Source organism: Phodopus roborovskii, unplaced genomic scaffold (genome assembly GCF_943737965.1).
Source record: "Phodopus roborovskii unplaced genomic scaffold, PHOROB, whole genome shotgun sequence".
Taxonomy (NCBI): Eukaryota; Metazoa; Chordata; class Mammalia; order Rodentia; family Cricetidae; genus Phodopus; species Phodopus roborovskii.
Window position 1 is genome coordinate 10,089,925 of NW_026126625.1, and position 22,164 is coordinate 10,112,088.

The following is a 22,164-nucleotide window of genomic DNA, read 5'->3' on the forward strand; positions in this document are numbered from 1 at the left end:
TCTACTCAGACCCTTTGTCTACTTGCCTTACAAACATCCTATTAATCCTTTGAGAACTTTCACACTGCATTTAATTTTTTATTAGATTTATATATTTTCTTTTGTGTGAGAATGTTTTGCCTGGACACACATTTGTGCCCTTGGACATGGAACTGGAGTGATGAATGGTTATGAAGCACCACGTAGGTCCTGGGAACTGAACCCAGTCCTCTGCAAGAACATAAAATGCTCTTAGCCACTGAGCACTGTTCTGCCTATTTTTTCATTGGATTGCCATATTCTACTTTCTTTTACTATCTCTTTCCTTATTTTCATAGATACCACAGATTTAAACTAGGATCCCATGCATGCTGTCCAAGTGCTCTACCTCTGAGCTACATTCCCCCAGCAGGAAATTTTACTTCTTTAAGCATTCTTATTAGATAGATGATTTAAACAATTTTTCCGTGCTGATTTTCTATTCTTTTCATGAACAAAAGTCATCCATCCATCCATCCATCCATCCATCCATCCATCCATCCATCCATCCATCCTTTTTGCTTTAAGTGTCTTTATCTAAGGAACTTTTAATCCAAAGCCACAAAAATTACACTTTCTTTAAGAGATTTACAGCCTCAGCCTTATCTTCATGTAGATTTTGCTATGTTGTAGGTGAATTCATTCTTTTGATCAGACTTTCATGTTCCCACTGGATAACTTTAAACCTCTGTTTAATACCAACTACCCTTAAGCTTCTGAGTATATCATATCCCTAGACTACCAACACTATTCCACTGATCTGTGTGTACCTTCACAACAGCACTTTAGCTTGAATTATTGTATCTTTTGGAATTGGGAACTGTTAAGTCCTGTAATTTTTAAGAGCGTCTTGGCTATTTTCACCCATTCTTCAAAACCTGTTAAAATCCTAATTTCTACACTATATTAGCTTTCCTAAACAACAGACTCAAGTTAACTCAACAGTACCTCTAACTGCTATGAACTACTGATCTAACAACTCTCCCTAAGAACTGTGGTTCCCTCTGCTTTGTCCTTGACAGCCCAGCCTTCCAAAAAGCTGTAGATGACTCGTTCTACACTGGAAAACTTTACACTCTTTTATTCTAAGCTTCCAACAACTTTCAAATCATTTGGGCAATATACAAAACAAGAATATCCTTCACTGTTTGTACAGTTCATCTGGACTCTGCAGCCTTTGCCTCTGAATTATTTTAAATGTCCTATAAGGTGGACATGGTTACAAGATAGTAAAAATACAGTGCAGAAATGTCAGGGGAGCATGAAGATACAAACCCAGAAGCTCTGTATCTACACCCCGTCTTCTTTTCAGTCTGTACCACCTAAGACCTGGAGAGCTGAGGGGGCAACCAAAGTTCAGCTCTATCTTCAACAGGGCAGCCAATCTAGTACAGTAGTGTAGAATGCACCAAAATGTTTATGTATTCTGTCTTTAAGCTAGTTTTTGTGAACTCTAAGTATGACTTAGATTTTTCAGAGTCTGAGATACCGCTATCTTTTTTAATTAAAAAGGATAACCAAACAGCAAATGTACAGCAACAGGTAAATTTTCATTTAGGCCCAAGGAAAGTTCTTTAGAGCCATGATGCCAAAATGAAAGCAGCACCTACTTGGTGGCATCATACTTTAATTATAAGCACAATACCTGAAGAGGAAGCACTATTCTGAAAGCCCCTGTGACACTGGAATACAGTAGCAGGTGGCTTGCCTATCAAGTAGATCCTTGGAGAACAAAGGGGGACATGCCAGCTAGATGCACACAGCAAATTCCAGCCCGTAAGCACTACACTGTCTAGTGGAAAGAATAGCACCTTAGTGGCAGCCAGATTCCAGCTCCCCAAATCATGTGCCTGTGGTGCAGGGCCTTTTCTGTCTCTTTTTACTCATTCATTAGATGAAGGCATCATTCTCTCTCTGATTTGGTCAGTGTGGAAATTTTGTATGGAGGAGGTGTGTCTATATGTTAGTATCTACATACAATGAAGCATATTATATTTGTGTTGACAAAAAGGAAAATATTTTAAATTTTAAAATAAGTAATTTTTTTTTAAAGGAGACTATTCCAGATGAGGAGATAGATGTAAATATGAGGACCTGAATTTCAGTCCCCCAGAACCTATGCTTATAAAACAACAATTTGGTGCAATGGCATGTGCTTGTAATCACTCCAGTCACTTTATACAACTTTATCAATTCTGGCCAGTATGAGACTATCTGGAATAAGAAAAGTGAATTGCAACAGAGACACCATATGCTCTAGCCTCCACAAACACACATAAGTTAAGAGACACAAAGTTAAGAGACTTTACGAGCTAAATCCTAATCCTTTCCTAAACTTAGGTGAAACTGAACCTTATATCTGATTTGTCAAAGAGTGTGTTAAGCTGAAGTTATGAGTGCTAAGTCTTTAAGGAACTTAAAAGTTAATACTGATCTAAATGTCATTCAAAGTATACTTGTCAAAAGGAAACTCTAACTTTTAAAAACATTCCACAGTCCCTAATACATCACAACCACTTTCTCAGTTAATGCACTCAGGGTGGGCTGGAGAAAACTATGATGTCCTCCATATATTAGAAGCGTATAAAGTATCTACAATTTTAATACATTATTAATTAACCTACCTATAATCTTTACCCTTTGTAGAACTGTTCAACTCTTACTATACCTTTAATCTTGTTAGTTTGTTAGGGTTTGTTTTGTTTGTTTCAGAAAATGTTTCTCTGTTTAGACTTGGCTGTCCTGGAACTCTCTGCAGACCAGGCTAGCCTTGAACTCAGAAATCTGCCCGATTCTTCTTGCACCATCACATCTTTAATAATCTTTATGAATTCTTTTCAGACAACAATTTAAAAGGTGCTCTGTTCTAAGACACACATAACTAACTTCTTGGGTGAGAGGCAGCCCTGTTCTCTTCTTTCTCTGTTAGCTTCCCTCTAAAAACCATTTGCTCCTGGGAACTCATCTTTGGTGGTTGTCTATGGCCTGAAACTAGTCAGGATTCTGTTTTCTGTTCCACTGTTGGTTCACCTTCTTGCTTTGTTTTCAAATTCTCACTTTAGCAGCCTATACCAGACCCTCTAAATATAATCCTCATCACTTTTCTTCTACCTACATCATCCAAATAAGCTCTCTAAAGTTTTAAATTCATCACATCTTCCTCACTAACATTTTCTGTCAACAGGGTGGAGAGATGGCTCAACATTTAAAAGAACATACTGCTCTTACAGAGGACCCAAGTTCAATTCCCAGGACCCACAATGAGTAGCTAACAACTCCCTGCAACCTCAGCTCCAAGAAGATCAGAGGCCTCGGCGCCTACCCTCACATGCACATGATCATATACATAATTAAAAATAAAATATTTAAAACCCTTTTCTGTAACCAATACCTTTTTCAGCTTCCCAGTCTAAAGTAATCACATCACTGTCACTATTTCAAAACTGAGCTTTGATATCACCTGTATTAGTTTATATAAAACCAATATTTTCCTTTTATGCATTTAAAATACCCAACAACCTTTTCCTTAAACTACTGTTCACTACTTATACTTTATGAATTTATAGCACAATGTGGGGTGGTTAAAATATTTATATTGACCACATAACATATTCACATCCTGTAGGAAAATCTGTACAAATAGGTAAATCTAGTCAAGCACTGACAGACTAGTCAAGAAATAAACCAAAGATAACTATATTGTTTAATGTAAATAAAATTCAACAAACTTCAAATGAATACTCCAGGTCATCTGTCACAAGCATGACCATACCACACATGATACAGAGGCCAGTGTGCTACATCCTTGAACCCTGCCAGTGTCACACATCCTCGATACATTTCCTTAGATGATAGGACAATACAGCCTAGCAGAGATTAAGAACCTCCTAAATGCATTCTCATTGAGAATGCCTTCAGATAATTTCTAAGAGTTCTTGGGCCACTTAAATTCAAGGAACCAATGTTGAGAGAGGGTATGGGGTGCCACCCTATGGATGCAAGCAGCTGGCTATGATTACTGCACTGTAGGTCACATGGGGAGAGAAGTACCCAGCAACCAAGAAGAAAAGCCTCAGATAATCATTCAAAACCAAAGACAGCCAGATTCCTGCAAGCCAGTGCTTGGAGAAGAAAGATTTTTATACTTAAAATGGCCAAAATAACAGACATAATAGTTTAATACCTTCACTGCTCATTCTAATTATATTCTTCAAACAGATTTGAATCTTAACCTGATCTAATTAATTATGTAAGTGGGAAATGGATCCCAACACTCTAGTCAATTAAATATTTGAGAATATAAAATACTTTTCTCAAAACTACCAAACCATGTACTTATAAGCAGGTACTTTTCTAACATCCAAGTCTATGCTAACATCTAGCCTACAGAATTCAAGTGTTAATAAACAACAAACACATGCTCTATTCATATGCAAACCTTGCAGGTCTTCTGTCTCGGATACTGCTTTGTCCACAGATGATGTACTGTCCACTTGGGAAGGTGCTACAGATTCTGATAAAAGTGACTGATTTGATACAGGGCTAGAAAAGCAAAAAGATATTTTCATTTTTTAACACAAAATTTTAAAATAAATTTTCTTCTTTGGTTTTGAGACAGAGGCTTATTCTTTTTCCCAGGATGGTTTAAAAGCCCTGGGCTCAAGAGAACTCCTGCCTCCTTTGGGTGAATGTCACTGCACCCAGTAATAGTTTAGTTTGAAAAGGTCATCTTCCAAATGTCCAAATAAAATGAAGGATACAGTAAGTACCACTTACTATAGAACACAGAGACATATTCATAACCTAATTACAGGCTGGGAATGTTATACTATGTATACTATGTATCTTTTTTTGTACATCCCAAGTTCCACATGAATGCAGTAGAAAGATGCAGCCTTGCTTCAGAAACTCTAGGCAGAGTTAAACAGAGTTGTAAGTGAGCATCTACCATGGATTTTTAAAAAGGAACCATAGCACAAAAATTCAATAGATTGTTTTGTAACAGAATAATATGGAAATAGGTCTTTCACTCCCTCCCCCCTCTTTCTCTTGTCTAGAAGGGCCTCAAATTGGCAGTATAGTTGAGCCTTGCCTTGAACTCCTGATCCCCTTGCCTTTATTTCTTAAAAGTCTGAGATTATAGGCATGCACCACGATTTTCAGGGGTTAAAACATGGACTTCTATATCCATACCTCTATCTCTGACTTCTGTGCTCAAAACAAAACAAAACAAAAATATGAAAAAGTGAGTATTACCTCATGATAAAAACAAAAAGTGTCAGAGACAAGGTTCTTCTGACTCAAGGCACTGTAATGAGGAAAACTAACATGGGCTAGTTTAAAGGACTTCAGCATCAGGTCAGGATGCAGTGTAAAGAATAAAGGAAAAGATGTCTCAAAGGGGGATTGAAGACTTGAAAGAGCTCTCCCTTGACATAAAAACAGTAAAAAGCACCTTGTAACTAGTGATTAAAAACAAGCAAAAACTCAGTACTCTTTAGTGTTCACTAGTCTTTGAGTTACCTTTCAGAAGGTACCTTACCCTGGCTGCAGAGATGAGGACGTAGACTCTAGTGCTGACTGAGCGCCTGGGACACTGCCGTCTGTGCACTGTACTGGTAAGGATTCCGACAGACTACTGACAGAAGATGCTGCAACACAAGTACATTGCACATCAGTGATTCCAACAGCCCAGTCCTTATCTAAGAGCAATCAGATCAATCTTCCACAAAACATAGTATATAGGTTTTCCTTCTGTAATTTACAACTCTGTAATACTTTGCTGATGAGGGAAAGCTTTTGTGGGTGTGCTAGGGGCTAAAGTCAGGGCCCTGTGCATGCTAAGGATGTGCTCTACCACTGAGCAATACCTATGTCCCCTACCTCTTATTTTTCTTTTTTGTTTTAATGGTATGCATATAATACTGTAAATATTACAGAAAGTGAAAGGAGGTATTGCATATACCCCATGAGCTTGTCATAAACACTGCTTTATCTGGATTACTTACCAGGTGGGCTTATTCTACCACTGCTACTGTTCTGTCTTTGAAGATGTTCTTTATAGCATACTGAACACATGCCATTTGTACGAGGGTTTCCATAAAATCCGCAGCCAGTGGAACAAAGCATAGGTGCTTGGCTGTGATTAGTTTCTTGAGCCATGTTCTTCTGTTGCACACCTGAAATTTAAAGGATTGGTAAATAATTCAACCACAAGACTTCAGTCTTACATTATACAAATCTGTTTTTTATAATGAAAGAAAACCCACATATGTGCCCTTTCCGTAACCACTCCATGGCTGTACATAGAAACAAGACAAAAGTCTCAAGTATTTTTTAAGTTTAAAGAGTAAAGAGACATTAGTTACAGCATGCTGGGACTCAGGAACTGTTTGGGAATCACATGAAGGTGATGATCAATCAAAGCAGATAAAGAACTTCACATGCTGTTTCTCTCAGAAAGTAACCGGTTATTTGGCACAAACAAGCCATGAGAGCAAACAGTAATAGCAGCAGGCTTATTAAAAAGACCCCCTTCTACAAAGCAGCTGGACAAAGCAGCCTTACAGACTACAGCCAGGATTTCTGCATCTTCTTAGAATCCCCCATGACAGCCCCTTACCAGCAGGAAGTAGTTTGGAAAGAATGATGCCCAAATTCCCAAATATTGTCTATAAATGTTTGTTTTCATTTAAATGGACTTGGTTATATAAAATAAACAAAAAAAAATGAAAAAAAAAGATCTCCTTCTAAAGGAAGGTTACTATAAGTACATCCTTGTGTATTACAGACCAAGAAGAATAAAATAAGATACACAAAACAGAAAACGCTTTGTTACTGAAATTGCCTTGATCTGATAAACACCTAAGAGAAACAGTCACTGTTCAAAGAAACATTTCTCCATAAAATGTTTTGAAGATTGTTGAGGGTAAAGATGTACCAAATTTAAGAACCAAGGACCATAAAGCTCTATGGACTACAAAAAGAAGCCACAGGTTATTATCTACTACTAAAAGTAACATCCCTGACAGTATGCTGGAGTAAGTACTCCTGTAATGCCAGCACCTGGAGACAGAAGCAGACACAGCTCTTGTGAGATTCAGTACAGCCCGATCTACATAGCAAGTTCTTTTTCTTTAAGATTTTATTTATTTGTTTATTATGTATATAACATTCCGCCTCCATGTATATCTGCATGACAGAAGAGGTCACCAGATCTCATTACACATGGCTTGAGCCACCATGTGGTTGCTAGGGATTTAACTCAAGATCTGGAAGAGCAGTCAGTGCTCTTAACCTCTGAGCCATCTCTCCAACCCCTACATAGGAAGTTCTAGGGCAGCCAATTTTACACAGTGAGACCCTATCTTGAAACAAACAAACAAAAGAAGTGTCCCAGCAGAGTGTGGTAATGCATACCTGTAATACAGCACTTGGAAGGTTGAATCAAGAGGATCCCTAGTTAGTTAGCATAGGGCTACCTAAAGTGACTCTGCTTAAAAGCAGAAAAACAAAAATTCCAAACATAAGAAAAGGTCTCAATATTAAGGATGGCATTTAGGTCTTTAGCTAGAAATATGACCTGAAGTTTTGACAAGTTTCTTTTTCACTTCATGACAAGTTCTTTCAGAATGTCATCCTTGTCAGAGTATATGTGGGAAGCATGTACTATACCAGTCATCTCTCTCCTGCAGTCCTGCACAGTCATATGCAAATCAAAAGACAATTAGAATGTAGAGAAGCTAACATTAAAGTCTGATGACAAGAAGTTCCTGAGGGACAGTCTATCAAATTCTCTTTTGTGTTTATATTAATGTATGTGTGCTCATCTGTGCTTAGGCCAGAGGTTAAAATAAAACGGGATGTCTTCCTCAGGCACTCTCTACCTTGCACTTAGAAACAGTTGTCTTACTGAAGCGGAGTTCACCAGTACAGCTAAGACTGTCTGTCTGGCCAGTGCCAGCGGTCCTCCTGTCACCACTTTCCCAGCACTGGAATTATAGATGTATGATGGTGCAGTGTCCAGCTTTTTATGTGACTGTGGGGGATCTGAACTCAGATCCTTACAATTGTGCATCAAACACTTTATCCACTGAAGCACCTCCCCAGCCCTGTGCTCTCTTTTCATATTTGTCTAGTTTTGTTATCAGGATGACTGCTCATTATTATAAATCTAACTATGTAATAGAGCTGGGATTCATCCAGGGAGCCCAGCTACACCAATGTCCAGGTTTTAGCTAAATAGTTTTAAAAATATAGCCCTAGAGCCCTATGGAGGTCAACACCATCCTCAGGATAACATTAATTAACAAGTTATCTGTCTTTAAAACACAAACCAAGCATGGTCCTTAGTGGTGCAAAAGCAGCGGTGCATTAAACATCCAAAGCCTTTCAATGAGCCAGACAGGCAGTGGAACAAACTGTACTAGCAGGTATCATCATGCTACACCCACAGCAAAAAGTAATTTATCCATTAAATTTTTCCCAAGGACACATCTTATTTTCTTTGAGACTGGGTTTCCTGAGGTCACCGGCATGTGACACATGTGTCTTTTTTATATTTTGTCTGACCAAACTGGGGGAGGGAGGTCACCTATGAAGCATTTCTACATTCTGAAGAAATATAATTGAAGAAAAAAAAAAATGGTTGTTCAACTACGTGAATTGTGAGGTGACTGAATTATCCTGCTAATGAACAATTTCATTTGAAAGTATGGTAAACTCATTATTCAGACTTGAATATATGGAAGATATTTTCTTTTTTTAGGATTTATTTATTATGTATAGTATTTACCTATATGTATGCCTTCAGGCCACAAGAGGGCACCACAGCTCATTATAGATGGTTGTGAGCCACCTTGTGGTTGCTGGGACTTGAACTGAGGATCCCTGAAAGAGCAGTCAGTGCTCTTAACCATTGAGCCAACTCTCTAGCCCAAGCAGACATTTTCTTAAAAATGAAGGAAGTACACCTGTCACTTCAAAACAACCAACCAAAAATCGCAACTACCAAGGATAACATTCAAATATTCAGATAGAAAAGGGCTTAACAAGTCTCCAATATTTTGAGTGTTTTAGTGAAATGAGTGGTGTCATTAATAAAATGTGATTAAACGATACCGAACCAATCTTTAAAGACCTCCTTAAATCAGTGAATCAAGTACTCAATATATGACAGTACAAAACCATTCATGAACAAAAGAGTCATTGAAACTGAAAGACAGGCCAACAGAAGACAAAGAGGTTTTAGGTTTTATATGGTGTCAGAGTCTAAGCTGCAACCATCCCTGAAGGAACTTTGATGTACTAAAAGAACACTACCTTTTATCATCTAGCAAGTAAGTTTATTACAAAATTCTTTTTTTAACTACAAGAGCTCAGTTTTTCTTTACAGCACTATATATGTTAAATCCTCAGTAACCATGAGAATCTTGTTTTATTAAGCTTTATCACTAAGAAAATGTGTAGGGAGGGGTGTTTGCAATTTCCATTAAAAGATTTAAAATGAGTTAGTGTTAAATTTTCCTCTCAGTTTTACTTGTCATATGATAAATAGCACAAAATATAATATTCATGAGAAAAGCTTTTCATGGTATTCATTAATCTTAGAAAGCATAAGATTCTGGAACCAACATTTTGAAAACTCACTGCTACAAAATGTACATTTCTCAACACAGGCCATAGCAACACAAGCCACAGCACTTCAAGAGGGCTAACACAGATTCCTTTGGGAAAAAGAAGAACAAAACTGACTTACTCTTTATGTACAAAACAGATACAAAACATTATCTCTGGACTTAAAATTTTATGTAAGTGAGAGACTACATGAGGTAGCAGGGAAACCTTGGGCTAGGTAATGGAGAAAGGACAATGTAGAAACACTGGTTCAAACTGTTACTATGCTATGCTACTAAGCAACAGATTAAAGTAAGATAAAATTAAAGGTGCTTTTCCCCGAACACAGATAAGAATTGCAGTATAACTGAAAATCACAAGGGAGAAGCATGTATTTCTATGAAGATTCAGGTAAACAGGCATAGATAAAAGCAAATTATGACCATTAAGCCTTTTTTACTGTAACAGTTAACTTCAAAACTAACATTAAAATGCAGTATCATCTACCGCTAGCTATTTCCTAGCCAAACTTCCCTGCCCTAAGGCAAATTAACAACAATTTTTCAGAATTCATGAGACACAAGGGATTACACAGGTAACTATAAAAAGGGTCAATCTAATTTAATCATTTTCAAAACACTGGAAAAATACCTATTTATTGTAAAGGTTCAAAATGATCAAAAGAAAAATCACAAAAGGTGACAATTTATGTCAAGAACACCATGGAAAACCCCAGTTATGCCCCACCCACCTGTTTTTTGTTTTTTTTTTTTTTTTTTTTTTTTTTTGGTATGTGAACAACCTGCAGGACATCAATCTGGCTCTGAAATGATCAGGGGGCAATATGCATAATGGAGAAGGCAGCCAAGAAGGCAGATCAAGTCTTCATGCTGCACTGTGGGACTGACTGCACAGCTAAAATCTGAGGTAAAAATGCCAGGCATAAGCTCCAGCACTGACTAGCACAGTCGTAATATAACAGCTCATGAAATGAATTCAAAGTGTTGAACTGACTCTTCATAGTCAAACACAGTCTATCATTCCTCAGCTCTCTAATGCTTCAGTCATTCAGAATTTACTGTGCACTATTGTTTTATCCTTATGCCACTCATTTCTAAACAACTCTCCAAAATGGTGCTATGAGAGCCCAGTTTATCAATGAATAAAATAATACTCAAAAAACTGGCCCAAAGTCACACATCTGGTAAACAGATTGTATTAGTCTTTTTTTAATACATACACATGCACACATGTGTTTTGCCTGAATATATGTATACATACTACATGTGTGCCTGGGGCTTGCAAAGGCCAAAGGAAGGCACTTGGATCCCTTACACCTGGGATTACAGATGGATGTGAGCTGCCACAAGGGTGCTAGGAATCACTTCTGAACCACTAAGTCATTTTGTCAGGCCCTGACCTGAGTTTGGAACCTTTACTAATAATTTCAAAAGACCTGGATGTGTATGTGTGTGCGCACATAATGTAGCAAGTTAAATAAAGATGTCTATAACTGTGAATTATTGTTATAGTACAAACTCCTAAAGTCCGCCTTTCTGATGTTTTGTTTTTGTTTTCTGAGACAAGAGTCTCACTTTGGAGCTCTGGCTGGCCTGGAACTCACTATGTAGACCAGGCTGGCCTCAAACATTGGGAGATCATTTCCTTTTGCCTCCTGAGTGCTGGGATTAAAGATATACGCCACCATGCCCAGCTGTCTTTCATTAGTCACTAGAAAGCTTACCTACCACCCACAGAAGGCTAGTTCTCTATTACTGTATAAAAATGGAATCTCAGAAGACAGCAAAGTAGAACCTAAGTTACCCCCTACTATAATTTTTTTAATAAGTGATCCAAAATCAATTAATGTCCAATCTGACACATAGTAAATTCTTGGAGTTCTGAGCATCAGAATCTTCATGAGAGTGGAGATCTCTCTCTCTCTCTCCACACACACACACACACACACACACACACACACACACACACACACACACACACGAGAAAGACAGAGAGAGACACAGAGGGAGTCTACAGAGATAACCAAGGTCACAAAGAAAATAGAAAACACACCTTGACAGAAAACACTTGGGAGGGAAGCTGCTCACTCTGATGAAAAGAACAGGGGTTCAGGTTAAAGTTCCTACTGTACTGTAGGCTTGATAACTCTCTGCATAGCAGTCCCCAGATCCCTATGTCGAGTTTTCTTTCCTGCTGTTGCTTGCACTGAAAGACAAAAAGGCCATTGAGTCTTCCTAACATACAGGTTAAGACCTCTGAAGATATTTTTCTAGAAAACATACAGTGCATCACTCCTACATGCTAACTACATAAACATAAGAGGTGTTTTACTATAAACTTCACTTGTCTCAGTACTGCTATCAGAAGTTTCCATGGGCCTGGATGAGAAATCACATCAGAAGGGGGTCAAAGCAACTAGAAAGAGTGACACACACTGTGTGTGTGTGTGTGTGTGTGTGTGTGTGTGTGTGTGTGTGTGTGCACGCGCTTGAGTACATGCTATACTTAGTAGCTTTTCTGGCTCTTAAACTTTTGTAAAGGAATTATACAGCACCTAACATTGTGGTGCTCAACTATGCTCTTTATGTAATCGCAGTTTATATATTCTCATTCCCACACAGTATGTTTCATGGTGCAAAGGATTATCTCATGTTGAAGTAGATTTTGGAACTTTATCATGTAGGACTTTTATTTATGTAACTTTAGGTTAACATGCATCCCTATTTTGGCTGAGTACAACATATCTAAGATTGGAAAAGTTGGGTCATAGGGTATGTAGATATTCAACTTCAGCAGAGACCACCAGTTTCCCAAAGCAGTTATAAATGTTTACACTTTCAGGTCAGTATAAGCCTCAGGCTATTCCTTGGCTCTCCCATCCTCAGTACTGTCTCTTATACTGGGCTGGATGATGGCTCCAAAGATGTCCACATCTGAATCTCTGAATCCCTATGTATTTTCTCAAAAAAGAGTAAGAATCTGAGGAGATTTCCTCTTGGATTAATCAGGCAAGCCTTAAAAAAGAGTGGCACAGCAAACTTTGAGATGGTCAACAACAATAATGACTTTTCTTTGCATTTTCCTCCCTCCTTCCCTTCTATTTAAATATTCTTGTGCCACCATGTCTTATTATTTCACCATCACTATACTAGCACACCAGAGGGCATCTGCACGCTCTGATTGGCTACTGGACATCCATTTCTGTCTTCAGTTTTCTGTTGTATAATCTATTTGCTTGTTTTGTCTACTATGTGCTGTGTCTTTTCCATTTTTAATGGGGTTTGATTCCACAAGCTGATGTTTGCAATGTGTGTGTTCCCTGTCTAGTGGCACTGCTTTGGGATGTTGTGGAACCTTAAAGAAGTGGGGCCTAGCTGGAGAAATGGATCCCTGGGGACAGGCCTTTGAAGGAGATACAAAAAAAAAAAAAAAAAAAAAAAAAACCCTGGTTCTGTGTTTGCACTCTTTGCTGCCAAGTAGCTGTACAGCAAGGAGTACCTTCATCTCCTTTAAGGAAATAACTTCACCTCCATCTCCCACATCCTTTTAAGCAAATCTTCAATTTAGCTACAGCCTTTGTGAATGACTGACTGTCTTCCTCAAGTTCTTCAATTCAGTAATCTTTCTCTAAACTTCTTGAAATTTTGTACAGTGTTTTTCTTTTTTCTTTTTCTTTTCTTAAATGTAAGTAACTGACTTTATACAGACAGATACTTTAGGATTCAACCTAATCAGTTTGGCTACTGGCTATAGTCTACCCTCTAAATCAAGTATGCAAAGCCTACCTATAGAACACTGAGGATTCCCTGAGATGCTTTTTGAGTTTAAGGATGTTAAAACAATTGCATGATAACAATTTATAGCCCTATGTGGTATCATGTACCTGTACTGAAAAGCTGAAGCAACAGTATCACTTCCACTCAAATTACAAGGCAACCTTCACAATATAGAGAAATCCCCACTTCAAAAATCGCCAAGTGTGGTAGCACACAGATGGAATAATAGTACTGGGAAGATTGAAGCAAGAAGATCAGACAGCAAGTTCCAAGACAGTCAGGGTTACACAGTCAGACCTTGTCTCAAAACAAAAACAAAAAACCAAAGAGCTTGTCTTTTTCAATCCATTGCCATCTACGTCAGCAGTATAAAGGAGAGGATAAGACAGCTGACACCACAGTGGTGACACTGAGCTGTGTGTCTGACGTTATTAAATGCTTTTTCCCTATCTCTTAGCCTGAAAAAAAAGTTTTTATTTTTTTAATTATTCATTTTATGTTTTTAAGGCTTTCATATAGCTCAGTTCAGCCTATATAGCTATTTAGCTAAACTTCTAATCTTGCTACTCTCCACCTCCCAAGTGCTAGGGTTTCAGGCATGTGCTGTGCCACTCTAAAACTGTTGCTAGAGGCAGAACTCTGGGCTTCATGCATACTGGGCAATCACTCTACCAATTTCACTTTATCCAAAACCCCTGGGAAGGTCTTTATTTCATCTTAAAAGTTGATCCTATAGTGGCTAGAGAGATGGCTAGCTGTTTGGGCATGTTGCTCAGATGGAAACCATTACAGAAAACTATAACCAATCAAAATGCAGAGTTGTGGAGCCCCTGTGGGTGCAGCTACAAACACTGCTGCACCTAAAGCTTGAGTAACATTGCAGAAGATGGAGCAAAAAGAACTAGAGCAACAAGCGGTTCTCACCCCGTGGGTTGTATATCCACAAAGGAGTCACATATCAGATATTTACATTACAATTCCTAACAGCAGCAAAATTACAGTGATGAAATAGCAACAAACTAATTTTATGGCTGGGGAGTCACCACAACATGAAGAACTGCGTGTATTAAAGGGTCGCAGCAATAGGAAGGTGGAAGACCACTGAATTGGAGGATCAGAGAGTTTGTCATGTTTCCTGGTAATGTCAAAAGCTAAACCCATATAAGTCTCACCAATATGACTGCACAGACACAAGCTGAATAAGGACAACACCAATGGATAAGCCAAATCGGATGGAGAATAGCCCACAATGCCTCAACCCTACACAAAGAACTACAGGCAACTAAAAAATTGTGAAAATAGGACAAATAGTCTTCCCAAAGGAAAAGCACACCAACTGATTACTGGATACCATTATGGTCAGTTCTGAAACCATACATACAAGTAATATCATATATACCACAGAGTCTTTATTTATATGTGTGTGATATATGCACCCATGTAAAAACTATTAATGAAAAGGCCAGAAATTTGAAAAAAGGTAGGAAGTAATATGAGAAGGTCTGGAGGAAGCAAAGGGAAAGGAGAAAAGATGTAATTATATTATAATTTCAATAATAAAAGGGAAAAAAGGTGTGTTTTTCCTTTTCTTAAAGATGTATGTATGCATGCATGCATGCTATACTTTTAGGGAAGTATGTCTATAGACCACATGCATACCTGGTGCTAGTAGAGATCAGAAGAGGATGTTAAATCTCCTTCCTGGAACTAGAGTTCAGTATGGCTGTGAGTCACTGTGATGGTTTCAGTGAGAATAGCCCCCACAGGCTCATATTTGAATGCTTGTTCACCAGGGAGTGTCACTATTTTAAAGGATTAGAAGGATTAGGAGGTGTGGCCTTATTGGAAGACGTGTTATTGGGGATGAGCTTTGATGGTTAAAAAGCCCATGCCAGGCCCAGTCTGTCTGTCTCTTTCTCAGCCTATGGATCAGCTACTGTTTTAGCATGTGTGTCTCTGTGTTCTCCACTATGATAATGCACTAAATCTCAGAAATTGACATTGCCTTGGTCATGGTGTCTCTTCATAGTAATCAAACAGTAACTAGGTTAGCTGCTATGTGGTTGCTAGGAACTGAAATCTGAGTCTTTTGCAAGAACAGCAAGTGCTCTTAACCATCAAGGTATCTCTCCATCCCTAAACAGCAGTTCTTAATGAAACAATAAAATTACTGACTTTATTAAATCTTGGTGCAGATTCTGCTTTTGTTTATTTCTCTTTGATCCTTTCTTTTATAAGAATTCTGAAAGAACCTGAAGCCAAAACCATGGAGTATTGCTTACTGTCTTGCTTGGGCTTTTACTCAGGCAGCTTTCTTAATATAACCCAGGACCACCTGTTTAGGGATGACACTTCTACCAATCAGCAATCAAGAAAATGCTCTCACAGACACATGAATACAATACACAGACATGTCCAGAAGCCAATGGAGGCAATTCTATAATTGAGGTTCCCTCTTCTCCAAGGTCAGCCACCATAAAAGGCCAATGATTAAAGTAGCTACATTTGCTTCATTTTCATAACTTATTTATTTTGTGGGGTGTGTGTGTGTGTGTGTGTGTGTGTGTGTGTGTGTGTGTGTGTTCTATGGTAATGGCACACTGGAATAAAGCCTTCTCCCTCATGATAGTTTCCTATCCACATAACACTGACAGAAGTCACCCTTTGACAGAATTAAGATTCATGTTTCCTTTTCAGAGAACACACCTGCTGGGGAAGCAGATACCTGTAAACCCAGAAGCAGACTGTTATAGCTACAGATGACCTACAATTAACAGTAGTGCCCTTCAGGATCAACTGATGGATGAATGATGAACAAATAAATGTCTGTGAGGGCTGAGAGAAAGGGGGAAAAAAATCAAATAATACACAAAGCACCCCCTCCCCCTGTTGTAATTGTAAGTACACTAGACTGATGTTAGCGAACTGTTCTTCTGAACACCAATAATAAGTATCAGGCTTTGTGGGCCATACAGTTTTGTATTGCAAGTCTCCAGTTCTACCTAGGTAATGAAAAGAAGCAACACTCATATGTTAATGAGTATGTTTACAATAAAAAGTGACTGGGAAGTATTTGGTTAGTGGGGCCAGGGTCTGCCAATTCCTATTCCAGGCTCAACATATCTAGCAGGTATTTCCATAAAAGTCAGATGAACACATGAATGCTTTCAAGAACTTGCTTGGTTAGAAATGTTATTAGAAAAGACATAGCAAGACTCCTTGACAGCAAACCGGTTTTTCTTTTGTTACAGCTTTATTCGAGGATGACATGCTGACCTGTACTGCCTACTGTTTTATGCCACAGCCTCTGCTTGCAAGGATCAATGTAGAAAGATGAGTGTGGCTCTATGGTAGACCAGCATGGTTCAGTCATGTAGGTACAAGAAAGGCTATAGATACTGTCTGATTTTCGTGTACTCAGCATCTACCTTCAAAATCAAGATATTCACAAAGCCACAAAATGCTAACAAGTACCCCAAAACTTTAGAAATATAACTATTCTAACTTCATAGTGGTATGGGTTTTGTTTGTTTGTTTGTTTTGGTTGTTTTTATTTTTATTTTTTTTTAAGAAAGAAGATCACAGTGGGTAGAAAGAGTGGTAGAGTTCTTGTTAACATACACAGGCTTTGGATTTGGTCCCTAGCACCACAAAACAAGCAAGCATGTAACAAAGTGCATGGTATTCCAGAGGCTGAGGCTTCCCCCTTCCCCGCAGTAAAGATTCAGTCACTTGAAGTAAGGGCTAATAAATATCCTGACTAGTGGAATGACTACAATTCATTTCAGAACAATCACATATGCAGGGCCAACTGTATATACAGGGGAACACAGTGAAAAGAACCAACTGGCATATGGCATTTTTTTTTTTTTTTTTTTTTTTTTTTTAGCCAGTTTTGGTTATGACATTGTCTACTTAATGCTGAACCCAGGCCCCTTACATGGAGGTAGGTGTGATACTGTCTTTTCTACCTCGTAGGATTCTTAGAAAGAGCCATTGGATGATGACTATGAAAACCATACCACAAGATAAAGTAGTACAAAACTCACAACAGAACTGGGTGACTTTAATTAATCCAAGATTCATTTGTCCAAAGCCTACATACAGTTCAGCAAAGGCCCGACTGCCACATAATAGTTTACTTATTAGGAATTAGTTGCAAATGCCTCACACTTCTACCTGAGATGGTACTCATTTCCTCAGACAGAAGTGTCAGGGAATGGTTCATAAAATGACCTACCAATTATTTGCTAACACAAACTTTCTAATTGCTTATACTGAGCATTTACTATTGCAGAGGGATAAAAACAAGCACAGTCACACTCAATATAATGACAATTCAATAAATGAGTAGTGGTTGCATTTACTATTGCAGAGGGATAAAAACAAGCACAGTCACACTCAATATAATGACAATTCAATAAATGAATAGTGGTTTCACAGGTTATATTGCTTGGTGATCCTGTGGCTGTCTCAGTTCTCACTACTATATGCTCATACGTGTCCACAGCTAACAAATGTGTGACCTCGTTCTTCCTAGGAAATAATTCTGTGTGCTTGGAATGTTGGGAGTAACCTTTGAAACAGAGAAAGGTGCAAAGCTTAATATCTATGCCAAGGAGGAATTTTGATGTTAGATGATCAGGCGGCAGGTAATTATCCCAACTTAGAATTAGAAGGAGCCTTAACAAGTACTGCTCACTACATACTACCATTTCTCCAACATATTCCATACTGCTCTGAAGAGTATTCAGAGTGATAAACAAAACAAACAAAACAAAAATGGATGCTATATGACATCAAAGGAAATAAAAATGGCTATCTAAGAGAAAATAGAGAAAAAACAAGAAGCCAGAGGTACTGTCTGTGGTGGCTGGTCTTCATTGTCAACTTGATTGGATTTAGAATCATCATGGGCATACACCTCTAGATGTGTACCTAGTATGAGGGTGTTTCAGCAAAAGGTATGGGCTGGGATCCCAGACTGCACAAAAAGAAAAAAGAAACAAGCAGAGAGAGCATTGGCAGTCATGGCTTTGGATACTATGTGACAATTGTTTTACACTCCAGTCATCATAACTGTACCCTTGAACTGTCAGTCAAGACAAACCCTCTTAACTGCTTTTGTCAAATTTTATAGAACATAAAACAAAGCATTCATTCAGTGTATGTTGTCCAAGAGGCTACCCCTGCTCCAGTAGATGGCCCTAAACATACACATACTGGCAATACCAAGTGGACTGAGTGGGTTTATTAAAAAGTAATAATAATAAAAGGCACATGGGAGAGAGGGTTCATCATTAAAAGCATGTATTGTTCTTCAGTTTGGTTCCCAGCAGTCTCATCAGAGAGCTCACAACTGCCTGTAACTCTAGCTCCAGAAAACTAGATTGCCCTCTTCTGGTCTTTGTGAGCACCTGTGAACCCATGCACATACCCATACACAGACACATAAAATGCATATATACTTAAAAAATAGATTAGACATTGGGTGGTAGGGCACATGAAATTGGAAGGGAATAGCTGTGGAGAATGAAAAGAATTGGAAGGGAGGTGTATAGGTAGATATTTACTTTCTTAAAATATTAAAATTAAATAAAAAATTTAAATTTGTATCTATAGGCTCATATAAAGTGGCACTATTAGGAGATATAACCTTGTTGGAAGAAGTGTGTCATTAGGGGTAGGCTTTATGGCTTCAAATGCTTCAGCCAGGCCCTATGTGCCTCTCTTCCCTGGCCTGCGCCAATCCTGATGTAGAACTCTCAGCTACCTCTCCAGCACCATGATAGCCTGTACACTGTCATACTTTCTGCCACGATAATGGACTACTCCTCTGAATGTACACAAGCCCCCCTTAAAAGGCCTCCTTTTATAATAATTTGCCATGGCTGTGGTCATGGTGTTTCATCATAACAATAGTAACCCTAAGGTAATTGCATTTGCAAAGGGCTCTCAAGGGGACAGCACTATACTACATACAGCACATGTCTGGAAATTTACACTTGGGTCCTGGGGATCTAGCTTAGGGTGTCAGTCCTGACAGTGAGTGCATTTACTTGCTACTAAGCAATCACAACTGCCCAGGGATCCCCTCCCCACCACCTTTCCTCAGAAATGAGAAATGCAACCAACGAATACACTGTCACTATATAAAACGCAGTAAGTCTATAAGGTTTATTAGTTAATTTGAAACTAATTGATATTATTCCTCCTACCAGTTAGTATGAATAATGTGAGTACTGAAGAGGCATAATATTCAAAGAAGTACAGAATTACTCAGGAGAAATACACTTTAACCTTCATCCAGATAACAAGAGTATTCTATACTGTTTATAAGTAGAAAAGAATATGATCAACAATACCTATTAAATAAAACACAGGTCTCTAGTGTTGTTTTCTGATGTCATTTTCCCAACTACACATCCATAGTATCATAACTACCTTCAGAAAACAGCCCATCTATCAAGAGCCAGAATTACAAACTAAAATATTAAAAAATAGAACAATGTGCATAGTTTTGTGAGGTTTATGTGGTCAAAATATGTTCTGAATCATCAGGTATGCAGCAGAAGGAAAGGTGGGGGGGGGGAGACAGAAAAATAACACTGAACAGTGGGGCAGAGTGTACCACAAGACTGCTCCAAGTACAACAGTTCTTTTTGGTATTTATACAATGCCCAAAATGCATGTGGCAGTACTATTCTATGTCCCTAAGAGCCAACTCAAAACAGCAGGCCAAGCTAAGGAAAGGTCAATCACCATCAACACTTTAGAGCAGCACCATCAGATAAATTAGACAGTTACCCTGAAGTTCTCAACTGAGATGTTTTCATTCTAACAGTTCACCAATTCATCCTAAATTTTCTAAACTATACTAAAAACTGGAACCAGGCCTGGCTGTCCAAGCCTATAATCCCATCAATTAGAAGGTTAAAAGGCTAACAGGAGGCCACTCCTTGAAAGGAAGAAAATGACCAGGGACATATAAGTCCTGCCTAAAAGGCCCAAGGTTTAAATCCTTTGTGTACGTGTGCGTGGGGGGGGGGGGGGTAGAGGTTACCAAAACTATTACCACCAACCAAAAACCATGGGACACAACACTACTACCACATATCCCTTTCTTAATCATGTAACAGTAAGTTACACGTGCTACTTACTGTGTTCCCAGTAATGTTCATGTCTTATAGTCACCTATAGTGCTTAGCTCTTGCCAAATTTCTGAAAATGGGAAAATACCTTTAGGCAAGATAGCTAGACCTGTGGACCTACTTATAATTCAGGCAGAGGAGACAGGGCATTAGACACACAAGTAACATGTATAACCTGTAAGCCTGGTTGACAATCTTTATTTGGGGGGGGGGGTCTTCTTCATGGTAAACAGGTTCACAGATTCCTGTACAGTCAGTAAATAAATCATGATTTCCTTGAGAATGTAAGACCATGTTTCTACGCTTGGTATCTTCCCCAATACCTAAGTTTTTTTTTTTTACAAATATACAGTAAGTATGCTTAGCAGTGTGGAAAACAATTACTCTGAGCCTTCAGTGGGATTATCACAACTCTCTTAAAGGCATTATCTGACCTGCTCCTTCCTGAACCACTAATGCCCATCTATCAGTTAGTCTTCCAAGGTGTTTTGGATTAGGAAATACTGTACCAATACCTGGGTGTGGTTAGTGTCTTCATTTGCATAGCATGAAGAAGTCAGACGGTGAACTAGGGAAAATATTTTATTTTTAACTTTAATCCAAAATGTAGTCATTGACAAACCTCAATATCTGTATGACTGCTTGCTCATCTACCAATTTCATACTTAGAAACAATTATTTCATGGCTGGATGGCTCAGAAGTTAAAAGTGCTAGTGTACTGCTTTTGCAGAAGACCCAAGTTCAGTTTCCAGGACCCACCTTAGGCAAGACAAATAGAATGAAGTGATCACTTTACATCAACACTGCACCCATTGTTATCCTCTAAAACAGCACTGTCCAAAACAAAGTCACTAATCCCCATGTAATTCTCAAAAGTGTGAAATGGAACCAGGCAGTGTTGGTGCATGCCTTTAATTCCAGCACTTGGGAGGCAGGCTATCTCTGTGAGAGTGAGTTCCAGGAAAGCCAGGGCTACACAAAATCCAGTCTCAAAAAAAAAAAAAAAAAAAAAAAAAGGTGAAATGGGTGGATATTAGCAGTAGGTTGAGAATGGGAGGACAGATGCATAAAGGTTATCACTCACTGTGCTTGGAATGTTTCTTATGGTACTTTAGCTGAATATGTTCATTGTTTCTGAATGTTTAAGCTTGGGTTGAAGAGAGATGGATAAGGAGCTTGCAGCCAACCCAAATTAGATCTCCAGGACCCACATGGTAGGAGATAGCTGACTCCCTCAGTCATCCTCTGAGCTCCAAATACACTGGGAAGAATTTGTGCATGCATAATGCCTACATGTAATTTTAAAGTCTATTAATTGGGGGCTGATAATGTAGCTGTGATAAGAGTAGTTGCTTAGCATGAATGAGACCCCAGATTCAATCCTCAATATGACAAAAACTAGAGAAAACTAAACTATTACTTCGAGGATTTATATTTCCTAGTATTTATATTTCCTCTCAAAGAAGAAACAGAGGCTTAATAGTATTAATGATAATCATTTCCAAGTGCTGTGCATCACTGAAACTTATACTGTGTTAGGTAGAAAATTATCACTGTGTTTTACAGAGGCATGGGAAGGTTA

At 38.5% G+C, this 22,164-nt stretch overlaps 1 protein-coding gene across 7 annotated transcripts in view; it reads right to left on the minus strand.

Annotated features, from left to right (window-relative positions):
• The window catches only part of Zfand6 (zinc finger AN1-type containing 6), a 66,068-nt gene that overhangs the window by 6,751 nt on the left and 37,153 nt on the right, over positions 1 to 22,164 (minus strand). For 4 of the 7 annotated variants that reach the window (XM_051206665.1, XM_051206670.1, XM_051206671.1 and 1 more), the window contains 3 exons: positions 6,027 to 6,197; positions 5,561 to 5,669; positions 4,457 to 4,560 (listed from right to left, as the gene is read on the minus strand). In XM_051206665.1, coding sequence (XP_051062622.1) covers positions 4,457 to 4,560; positions 5,561 to 5,669; positions 6,027 to 6,180 — 367 coding nt within the window. In that variant the 5' untranslated portion in view covers positions 6,181 to 6,197. Of the gene's footprint in view, positions 1 to 4,456; positions 4,561 to 5,560; positions 5,670 to 6,026; positions 6,198 to 11,706; positions 11,860 to 22,164 lie in introns of all 7 variants that reach the window. The other 3 variants (XM_051206666.1, XM_051206668.1, XM_051206669.1) reach the window with 1 other exon arrangement.